Source organism: Octopus sinensis, linkage group LG1, assembly GCF_006345805.1.
Source record: "Octopus sinensis linkage group LG1, ASM634580v1, whole genome shotgun sequence".
NCBI lineage: Eukaryota > Metazoa > Mollusca > Cephalopoda > Octopoda > Octopodidae > Octopus > Octopus sinensis.
Window position 1 is genome coordinate 154,476,461 of NC_042997.1, and position 12,597 is coordinate 154,489,057.

General features: G+C 35.3%; 1 protein-coding gene across 5 annotated transcripts in view; it reads right to left on the minus strand.

Moving 5' to 3' along the window:
- LOC115219206 (potassium channel subfamily K member 4-like) overlaps window positions 1-12,597 on the minus strand; it is a 203,780-nt gene that overhangs the window by 12,438 nt on the left and 178,745 nt on the right. For 3 of the 5 annotated variants that reach the window (XM_036505765.1, XM_036505774.1, XM_036505777.1), the window contains 3 exons: window positions 8,663-8,743; window positions 8,346-8,575; window positions 5,241-5,467 (listed from right to left, as the gene is read on the minus strand). In XM_036505765.1, the coding sequence (XP_036361658.1) occupies window positions 5,241-5,467; window positions 8,346-8,575; window positions 8,663-8,665 (460 nt within the window). In that variant the 5' untranslated portion in view covers window positions 8,666-8,743. Of the gene's footprint in view, window positions 1-5,240; window positions 5,468-8,345; window positions 8,744-12,597 lie in introns of all 5 variants that reach the window. The other 2 variants (XM_029789329.2, XM_036505762.1) reach the window with 1 other exon arrangement.

Genomic DNA, 12,597 nt, shown 5'->3' on the forward strand with positions numbered 1-12,597 from the left:
TTATATCTCTACATACTCGCATATACTATTATATATATAATATATATATATACACACATACTACACCTCATATAATGTATATATACACACACACATATATACGCATCTACAGTTTGGATCTACACTCACATACATGCACACACATAACTCTACATACCTACACATATAATCGACATACTCGCATACACTCATATTATAAACATATACATATACACACACACACATATATACATATATATATATATAAATATATACATAATACAATATACACACACATACATATATACATATATATATATATATATATGTATACACACCACACACACACATACATATATATATATATATATATATATATATATATATATACATATACATACATACAACACATACATACATTACATATACATATACATACACATATATACACACCATACATATATCAACCAATTGAGGGTAAGTTAATTAGTTATTAATCAATTTCACTAAGTATTCAGTATGTAAAAGGACCATTATTTTTTTGAGTAAATAATGTCTGAAATATCGCTAAACAATACACGCAAAAGGCGTGTCACTTCACGTAGCACTGATTTGTTTCATTGCAACTAGCACCAAGTTATTACAACCGTTTCTAACCTATCGCTACAATGAATATTGAATTGTTGCCTAACAGCCACCCCGTAGCTGTTTCAGTACAACCAATTCTTAGCTGTGCAGTATCATCAGAGCCACGATATTTGGTAGACGGCAACCGTGCATAAGATCATCGTGTATGTATGTATGTATGTATGTATGTATGTATGTATGTGTGTTCTTTTTCACTTTTTAAGTTAGAATATAATTTCTTTTCTACTCTAGATACAAGGCCCGAAACTTTTGGGGAGAGGGCCAGTCAATTAGATCGACCCCAGTGCGTTACTGGTACTTAATTTATCGATTCCGAAAGGATGAAAGGCAAAGTCGACCTCGGCGGAATTTGAAATCAGAATGTAAAGACAGACGAAATACCCATTTCTTTACTACCCACAAGGGGCTAAACACAGAGACGACAAACAGAGACAGACAAACGGATTAAGTCGATTATATCGACCCAGTGCGTAACTGGTATTTAATTTATCGACCCCGAAAGGATGAAAGGCAAAGTTGACCTCGGCGGAATTTGAACTCAGAACGTAGCGGCAGACAAAATACTTATTTCTTTACTACACACTAGGGGCTAAACACAGAGAGGACAAACAAGGACAGACAAACGGATTAAGTCGATTGCATCGATCCCAGTACGTAATTGGTACTTCGTTTATCGACCCTGAAAGGGTGAAAGGTAAAGTCGACCTCGGCGGATTTTGAACTCAGAACGTAACGACAGACGAAATACGGCTAAGCATTTCGCCCGGCGTGCTAACGTTTCTGCCAGCTCGCCACCATAGGCTAGAATAAATTTTGACTGTAAGTGTGAATGTAAGTATTCGGTCCAGGTCTCCAGTTTAAGCGCAAACATAACTTGTTTCTATTCACCTGTCTCAAAGGACCTAGTTCATAAACGCTGCTCTTCTCTTCTCCTTTATGGATTTTGTTCGACCCGGTTTAGACAAAAGTTCCCCTGTCACACATTCTATATCGGCAAAAACTGTGAATATCGGTGACAAAAAAAGAAAAGAAAAACAATATACCGGTATTCTTGAATGGAAATACTTGATGACTTTCAAATTCCGCCGAGGTTGACTTTGCCTTTCATCCTTTCGGAGTCAATAAAATAAATACCATTTGAACACTGGGGTCGATATAATCGATTTACCCCAACTCTTGAAATTGCTGGCTGAATGCCAAAATTTGAAATCGTTATTTTAATCAATTTGCAGACAGACCACTGTCATTCTTGTTCTCGTGATTGCGGTTAACAAATGTATAGTTCCTTGAAAAGCAGTAACTAACGACGCTATTGTTCACAATACGCATAGTATAAACTAAAATTAATGCTAGACGTATGAAATAAGTATTGTATATGCGCATATGGGCGTGTATATATGTATATACTAGCGTGTGTGTACTATGTATGTACGTATGTATGTATAAATTTATATACATTACTTATGTATATATTATCTATATGTTTTGTATAAATCAACAGTGAATATTAGTTCAGACATTTATTACTCTATTGAGAGAACTCTCAAGATAAGCCATCGTAGAGAAAAAGAGGAGAATTTAGCCTGACTTTTATAGTGCCAATATATAACGCGTGTAAACTAATTTATTGTTATCAATAAAGGAAATAATTTACAAACTGAATTTATCAATACCCGTTATCTAAACGAGTATGGAAGTATATGCCATATAATTTCGCTTTCAATTTGTAAACTATTATTTCATATCCCGGCAATCAATTTTCTAACGTACATACATACATACATACGTACATACGTACGTACGTATATACATACGTATATATCTGTGTGTGTGCGCATATATATATATATATATATATATATATATATATATATATAATATATATATATATACACACACACACGTTTGTATATATATGTATATATATATATATATATATATATATATATATATATATACATATATACTACTTATATAGAGGTACACTCAGTTACATTCGTACACATGCACACACACACACATATAAGTATGTATGTATGTACACACACACACATATATATATATGTATATATATATATATATATATATATATATATATATATATATACGTATATGTATACTATATACCTGTATCAACATAACTTCTACCCCGCACATATTTATTATCTATGTCAAGATAATGTAGATCTTTGTTATGCCTACCGGTATCTTCTCAGATCTCAAAAGCTCCAAACTGGAATTTTATCTATAAAGCTAGATTTTTACTTTTTGAATTACTTTTTGAATTATTTGTAATTTAATGTGAACTTCAAAATTTCCCAAGCGCAAATTTTCTCTCTATAAGCAATAATGCTGTTTGTATATTCTATATGATAAGTTTCTAACAGACTGAGTAAAAAGTAAGCAACGTTTTGAAACATGAATTTCATCACAATATATTTCAACAAAGCGGAAATGTTATTCATCAAAGTAAGTACCATTACAATCAGCACATTTTTGCCAACGAGTTACAAGTTTGTTTATTCCGGTATCATAAAAACCTGGAGTTCTGGAGCTGATGAACTCTTTGAATGCACATTCAACATCGGTTTGATTTTTAAATTCCTTCTCTCGCAAGAAACCATCAAGGTGCTTGAAAAAGTGGTAGTCGGTAGCCAAGTTTCCTCAACTTTTGGAGTGTCATTATTGAAACTTGTCGTCGAGCATTGTCATGAAGAAAGATTGGCTCTCTTCTGTTGACCAGTCTGGGACGGAGGAGTGGCAGTTTTTCGTTCATTTTTTGCAATTTCATGGCAGTTTGTTTCTGCAGTAATGATTTTTCTCGGTTTTAAGAAGTTATAGTGGATGAGCCAGGCAGTACATCATCAAACAGTTACCATAACATTCGTTTTGAAGAGCTCGGGTTTAAGGAAGGTTTTCGGTGCTTCATTTTGGTCTAACCACTGCGAAAAACTTTTTTTATTATTGTACAGAATCCACTTTTCATAGCAAGTCACAATACTTTACAGAAATGGATCGGTCTGTTTACAGAGAAGAAGCGAGGAGCAAATTTCATATCTGCGTATTTTCTGATTTTTATTCAAATCGTGTGGTACCCATTTGTCGAGTTTTTTTTTTTGGATTTTCCGATCGCATGCAAATAGTTGCAGGCAGTTTTCTGGCTAAACTGAAGTTCTTTTGCCACTTCCCGAGTGGGTTTACATGGATCTTTCTCAATGGACGGTTTTTTTAATCGACCGTCATCGATGACAGATGGGCGTCCACTACACTCACGATCTTCAAGGTTCAGGTCTCCACTGTGAAATCGTTTAAACTATTTTCGAGCTGACTACTCACTGGTCATTTCCTCACCAAATGTTTCGTTGATATCGCGAGCAGTTTCAGCTGCTTTTGTTGAAGTTGAATAATAAAATTGCTCGAATATCGCGCTTTGCCAGTTTCATTTCAGATGATTGCAGCAACAGTGAAAAATATATCAATGTTAGTTTATTGATGCATTTGGGTAAAGTATATGTCTATATTATCAGATAATTGCAAAAAATGTTTAAAAAAATTCAAAACTCTGCAAACATCCGGCACAAATTCTTCATGGTTCAAAATGTTGCTTACTTTTTACTCAACTTGGTAATTTAGATTCATGGTTGCCGTTTAAAAGACCCATGTAGCGTTATATTCCCTTTTGTAATAATGTTATTTAATGTCAGTCTTTTCTTGTATACTTACGGCATGGTCACTGATACTCTATTTTAGAGTTTCCCAGTCGGGCTTCCTCTGAAACCTAGGGGTCTACGAGAGGGCTTCTAGAGATCATTAGAGACCTGCGAGAAATAATCCTTTCTACTATAGACACAAGGGAAGAAGAAAGTCGATTACATCGATCTCATTACTCAAATGGTATTTATTTTATCGATCCCGAAGGGATGAAAGGCAAAGTCGACGCCGACGGAATTTGTTCTCAGAACGTAACGACGAACGAAATGCCGCCAAGCATTTTCCCCGGCGTGCTAACGATTCTGCCAGCTCTCCTCCTTCCCGGGTGAAACAATGATGAATATGTTATTTACTTGCAAATGCATTTTAATATAGTTGCTGTGCTTAATTCTATAATAGTAATTTTGTTATACACACATAGAGGCGACGAGATGGCAGAATAGTTAGCACGCCGGGCAAAATGCGTAGCGGCGCTTCTCCTCACTCTTTACTTTCTGAGTTCAAATACCGCCAAGGTCATCTTTGCTATTCATCATTTGGAAGTCGACAAAATGAGTATCAGTTGGGCTCTAGGGTTACAACTCGCCAGACTTTCAAGTCTTGTGCCTGTAGTAGAAAGAGACATTCGAATTTCTGTCTGTAGGTTATAAGGAATCGCAGAAGAATGCTACGTTCAAATGCACAGGAAATTTCTCCTAATATCGAAAACTGGAAGATATATGAGCTCCAGAACACCGCAACTTACCCTCATAATGCTGAAGTAAAAAGAAAATCAGAAGAAAAACAAACCCTTTTATCTATGGTATTTAACCGGACTAAATATTTAGGAGATTTATTGAGTGGGTTAATTTAACGGAGACTAAATCAATATATCTGCTGTAGAAATTTTTGTTTCAACCTACCTATAGTTGTGATGACCGTTACAGAATAAAGTAAGGCTCCGCTGAATGACCATTGGCCCTCATAATCTGGAGAAACCTCATCAGTTCCGTCCCAGCCTTCATTTTTGACAGCTTTGAAGATTTCCAACTGAAAATATTTTAATTTTTCGTCAACTTTCTGCTTCCAGTGTTCTTCTTTTAGGATATTGAGGTTCTCTGTGTAATTCCATAATCGGCTTACTGCTAATCTGCAGTAATAAAAAAGTAAATATATTATAAATATATATATATTGTAGATTTTGAATTTCTTTTCAAGGAGAATTTAATTTCGTTCTGTTCAATAGACATAATCTTACGACGATGTTTTACAAACACATTTTGCAAATCTTCAGACAATCACATTTATACAAAAGTTTCTCACTGCGTTGCTTGTGAGTGAATTTGGTAGATGGAAACTGCGTCGAAACTCATACATACATACTTACATACACACACACATAATTTATGAAAGATCGTGGTTTCAATTCGTGAACTGGGTGATGCTTTGTTGAACTTTTTAGATGCTCTGCGAATACTTCGACACTTGACATGTTGGGGCAAAATCGATTTGATGGTAGAGTAAGCTAATTTACAACATAAATGTTTGATCACTTAAACACTATAAACAAGAATTGTAGTCCCTCTTTCTCGGACTATAACAAACTAACATCATATATATATATATATATATATATATATATATATAATATATATATATATATGTGTATATATATATATATATATATATTATATATATATATATGTGTATATATATATATATATATATATATATATATATATATATATATATATATATATATTTGTGTGTGTGTGTGTGTATGACATAATGTTCCCGTAACTGAGTGGCTTGGCAAAAAAAACAACTAAGAACGAGACTTATAAAATTAGTACTGCGACCAAACCTTCAAGGCATTGTCCACAGTCCAATAAATGATGCAAGTAAAAGAAATTTGTTTGATACCCTAACGATTCTGCGAATCCAATGCACCTACAATTGATTAGTAATTCTAATTAAGACACAAGGCTAGCAACTAGGAATTTTGAGGGAAGCGAACAAGTCGACTCCATCAGATTCTATCGACCCCAGTATTTGACTGGTACTTTATTTTATTAGTGCAGAGGGAAATGAAGGTTAAGTTGACCTGAGCGATTTGAACTCAGGCAGTAAATAACCGGAAGAAATATCGCAAAACATTTTGTCCGACACTTTATTAATTCTTCCAATCCATAGCCCCAACAGTTTATTTATAACAAGAAGAACCAGCACCCCGCCCTGCTTTCGCCTGCAGCGTGATGCTATTCCTAGTCTTATATATAATAGGTCATGTCCAGAAGTTAGTTGTTCGGTGTTGTTGAACATTTTAATGTGCCTAATTTATTTTACTGTATCTCAGATTTGTCACTACGCCAATGATAATTACTCGCACTGATTTCATTTTATTTCTATTTTTATTATTAATCAATTCGTTACTAGTCGATTGTTTGATTAATCACTTGGCCAATCAGTCAGCAATGTTTGTCAAAGATATTTTGTCGTCATCCACGATCTCATCAATGACATGCCCTCTCTACTCCATGTCTGTTTCAGATTTGTCTGAATCTTCGGTCAAATTATTCTTATACATATAAGTGTTTATTTGACGACTTACTTCATTGTTGAAACTCAGGATCAATAAACTAAAGTACCAGTCTGGTACTTGATGGTATCGCCTATATAATCCCCTTAATACTACTGTCCTTGTGTCTATAAGAAATAGTTATGATAAAAGCAGCAGGTTGATAGAGTTGCTAGAGTGTCACACGTACATCGAGCTATTTCTTCTGACTCTATTCTTTTTGAATTCAAATCACCGAAGTCAGCCTTGTCTTTTATCTCTCCGAATTCATCAAAATAAAGCATCAGTCAAGTACTGGGGCTTATGCAATCGACTACCTCACCCCCGTGGAGGCGTGTGGCTTAGTGGTATGATATTGGACTCACGGTGGTAAGATTATGGTTTCTATTCCTGGACTGCGCGATGCGTTGCGTTCTTGGGTAAAACACTTCATTTTACTTCGTTCCAGTCCACTCAGCTGGCAAAAATCAGTTATTCTGCGACAGATCGACGTCCCGTCCAGGTGGGGAATGTATACGTCATAACGACCGGGATACAGGCCCTTATGAGTCAGCATGACTCGAGAAGGTAACTTTACTTTTACCTTTACTGGTCTTCTACAAGCAATTATTATTGGAAGCAGTCTCATTCTATCACTCTGTTATGCTGATGTACATTTTCAGAGTCAGTGATTTGATAACCATGCTCAGCAGTTCTCTATCTTTTTAATTTATTTTGAATTAGCGATGGACTGAAGATGAAGCAAAACTTATTGAAACTTATAAGGAATGATAAAAACTGCTGTGGCTTTTTGCATGCAGAGCCTAAAAGAAAAAAGTATTTTCCAGAAAATTTTTTAGAAAACTAGCAGAAAACTATCGTTTGTCTTATTTAATTTTACTTGTGCACAATTAAATAAGAAATAGCGTTTTTCAAGACCTTCTCGGTTTAATCTGGATGTTTGGAAAGTCCATATCAATACGTGAGGGTTGCATTTAAAAGTCTATGGCACCTCGTTAGAGAATCACTGACCAAATACCATTCCTTTGGAAAGCTGAGCAACAAATTTTTAGTAAATATTATTAGTTTTTATTTAAAATAATAAATCAGAGAGGGAGGGAGAGAGAAGGAGAGGGAGACAGATAGACAGAGACAGGGAGAGGAGAGAGGGAGAGGGAAGCAGGAAGAAAATGAGAAAAAGGTTATAAAATAAGAAAAAGAGAAAAAGAGAAAAAGTTAGAAGGTAAGCAAGAAAACATTGAGAAAGAAACTGCATGAAAGACAAAAAAGGAAAGAAGAGAATGAAAGAAAGAAAGGAAGAAGGAAGGAAAGAATGAAAGATGGAGTGCAAGGGAAGGAAGACGGAGAGAGAGAAGAAGATGGAATGAGAGAGAAGATGGAGAGAGAAAAAGTAAAAGCAGGAGAATAAGAGAGATGCGATTCTAGCAAGAAAAAAAAATCAAATTATTACCTTCTAATTTTACCGACATTTGATCTTTGAGTAACCTCGAAAGGTTTTTCGATTTTCATAAATACATAACCTCCCAAAATAGAATAACCTGCCACTAGACAAGTCAGTCCAATATGAGAGAAAAGGAAAGCAACAAATTTAAGTCCACAGCTTCGGCATTTTTGTCCGAAACCTCTTTTAGGTATCTTTTGTTCTTCTTTAGATGCTGGTTCTTTCTTACAACAGCAGCCAAAACAGCCGCTCTTCTTACTGTTTCCTGCATTCCTATTATTGCCGGAAACCACAGCTGTGTCTTTGTTCTCTTGCTGATCGGATCCCATGATGTGTTCGTCGCATGGAAAAAGGCTATAGTTGCATCAAGTGGAATAAGACTGCTGGAATTTGTTAGGGTTTTCAATCTGAAAAATATAGAAAGTTACCATTTTTCACCATGCTTTGACATTATAATGTTAAGAGATCAATATACTTAGAAAGCACTCCGAACATCTTAAATTTTTTTTTACCTGTAAACAAGGAAAGTGGGGTTTAGAAGTAATACAAAGATGCAAGATCGATAATACGGAGAGATAACAGAATCAAAGCAGAAAAGAAAAAACATGCACTGCATCTGTTTTTTATTAATGGTAATTTATTCAAATCGTCCGGCTTAGTGTATTTTCGAATACTGTATTCGACAATAAAAATGAAAAGAAAAGGGCATTTTATTTCATGAACTTCACAGCGCAAATGGAATATAAAATGGAAAAATGATTTTAATTCACTCCCTAATGTGGTATAATCTTATACATTTCAAGAAAATAGCAATTGTTAATGCTTAATTGCTTGCTTTCACCCAGACGAATAAAACTTGAAAGATTTATGAAGAAAATTTTATGCGGTCGCTTGACATATCAGAAGGGGAAGCGAAATTTTCTTAAAAATGCTTAAAAGAGAAGAAAAAAAATGCTTTACTGAATAATGCAGTTGTATATGTAAAATGTCTGAAGAAATAGATACTATTGTCACGGATAGACTGTATTGAATAAGGCTGACAAGGTGATAAACAACAAAAACGACAGCAAGAACAAAACGAATAAGAAAAAGAACAATGACAATGACAATAACAACAACAAAAACAAAAACAACAGCATTAACAACCTGTGTAGTTTCAACCCTCTTTTTAATGGTGTATGTGTTCAATATATCATTTTAAAGAATTCTCAATTTTCCAGGAAGAAATTTGTGAAAATGGGGTTAAACCTTCGGAGTATCAATGTTTAAAGTCATATCAGCTCGCATACGATACTACTACTACTACTACTACTACTACTACTACTACTACTACTAAAAATAATAATAATCCTTTCTAATAAAGGCACGAGGCCAACAACTTCGAGAGAGAGAGAGAGAGAGTAAGTCGATTACATCGACTACAGTTTTCAACTGGTATTTATTTTATCGAACTCGAAAGGATAAAAGGCAAATTCGACCTTAGCGGAATTTGGACTCACAACGTAGCGACGGGAGAAGTATTGCTAAGCATTTCATCAAGCGTGCTAACGATTCTGCCAGCTTGCCAACTATAATAATAATAATGATAATAATAATAATAATAATAATAATAATAATAATAATAATAATAATAATAATAATAACAACCACAATTGGACTGGCCAAATATCTCGAAATATCGAATGACTGGATGCTAAAGCTCGTGGAAAAACACGAGAGACGAAAGAAGCTTCATTCTATCATAAAGGAAAGCAAAAAATTTGCTATTGATCTCGTGCAGGATACCCAAACTGAACAACCCGAGGGAAGTACGGCAACTATTGTTGCAAAGAAGGTGAAAATGATGGCAATGAAGAAAGCGCACGAGCAATTGGCTGATAGGTGGGAGGAGAAACCTCTGCACGGCAAATATGTGACCCGCAGCAAACAAGCTGATGTTGACCAGAAGCAAACCCATCAGTGGCTACGGAGCTCAGGGCTAAAAGCAGAGAGCGAAGGTTTCATCCTGGCTGCTCAAGATCAAAGCCTATTAACCCGGAACTACCAGGCCAATGTGATGAAAAATGGAGCAGACCCAAAATGCCGATTCTGCAACGACATGATTGAAACAGTGGACCACCTAATCTCTGGATGTAAAGTCTTAGCACCAGTGGAGTATAAATTAAGACATGACAGAGTTGGCCAATATCTCCACTGGCTAATAAGTCGGCATTACAATATCAAAACTGCCGACAAGTGGTATAATCACCACCCTGAGGCTGTAACTGAAGGAGAAAATGTAACCATTCTGTGGGACTTTCCAGTACATACAGACCGAACCATCAAGGCCAATAAACCAGATATTGTTGTGAAAGACCAAAACAATAAAGTTTGCTTATTGATCGACATGAGCATCCCCTGTGATCATAATATCTCAGCGAAAGAGTTTGACAAACTCAGAAAATATAAAGACCTACTCATTGAAATTGAGAAAATGTGGCATCTCAAGGCGGTTACAATACCAGTGATCGTAGGAGCACTAGGAATGATCAAGAAGGGAACCGAAAATTATATGAGAATGATCCCTGGCTTACCATCCCTGCAAGAAGTGCAAAAGATTGTCTTAACTGGTACATCACACGTATTGAGAAGAGCATTGTCGATGTGAGAACTGTTGCTGCTCATGTATTTTAATTTAACTTAAAAAAAAAAAAAAAAAATGAACGAACTACTGAGTTTGGTTTAATGGCCTACCAATGTATACTATGAGTTTCTTTGCCCTAGGAGTCGGGAAGATACTCGGCAAGAAATGGAAGCAAATTTGAAAGAAGAAAAAAAAAAAAAAAAAAAAAAAATAATAATAATAATAATAATAAGAAGAAGAAGAAGAAGAAAATGCCCTGATGCAGTAGCAGACAATGCCATGATACAGTACTAGATAAATGCCCCGATGCAGCACCAGACATTGGCTTTCATGGCTTCTGATCTTAACTGATTGGAAGAGTTATCATGTACATTGTTTTGTCTTGTTATAAAAGATTGGCTACAGCAAATATTCTGCTCAATACCACAGATTTGCTTGTCAGTTGTTTGACCTTAACCAGTTGACCATGTACCTTAGTGGCTGACGATATGTGCATCTCTGCTCACGAGTAGAAGTAGTGGAGGAGCATCATAGCCATGTGTTGAAAGGAATTCTTGGAGGTTTGGATAATTCAACTTTGGAAACATAGGTGGTTCGCTCAACATCCTTAAACAATCCTTATTCAGGGACCTTTTGAGCGCGATGGGCTACCCGACCAGAAGAAAATTCTAACTGGGCCCCATTTGCAAGGTCATGCGCTGTTTATCTTGATATGAGATCACCATGTCGCGCATATATGGTTGTAATGCATGTGCCTGGTGTACCCTTATCAAACAGGTAGTCATGATGGGTATACTGGGCTTTGTATATTTTACTCCAGTGTCACTTCGATGGCATTCACTGCTCTCTCACTCAATAATAATAATAATAATAATAATGGTTCAGAAAAAAATATACATACAACAAGAGAATCGACAAAACTGAGACATGGAAGGAGTGCATGAACAATGTGTAGAAGACATTAGTGTACCTCCGAACAGAAAGACACTAGAAGTGGAATACTTATCCGAATGTTAAACCCTGGTATTATTGAGAAGAGATTGAAGGCAGTCGCAATCCTTTGAAGTGTTGGTATCATTAAAGAAGTGGAATTATTATCCGAATGTCAAACCCCGGTATTATTGAGAAGAGGTTGAAGGCTGTCGCAATCTTCATGATTTAAAAAAGATACAGTGAAATAGAAAAAAATATTACCAAGACAAATGTGCACAGCAAACAGAAAATAACACAACTAGCCACTGTATCTATATGATGTAGATGACTACCAATACAGCAGAATACTCAAAACCAAAACAAAACTGTCTGTACTCAAGTTATAAAGAGTTGCATTCAATTGTGCAATGAAAACACGCAATAAAAATAAGACAATTGAAAAAAAAATAATGATTTATCGGCCCCCAAAGCCGCATGTTTTCATAACATTTTACATAATGCATTACATCACTTCTTGTCCAAAGAAGTAATTAAAGTATTCAAAACATTGTATAGAAATTGCAATCAGCAACACTATATGAGATGAAAGTTGCGGTCTTGTTTGTTTTCTGGTTCAATATGACGTCTAGAGCCAGAATAATTATCGCTGTTATATAGTCACATAAACTGCATTATGATCGATATAAAACGTATTTAATACAATAA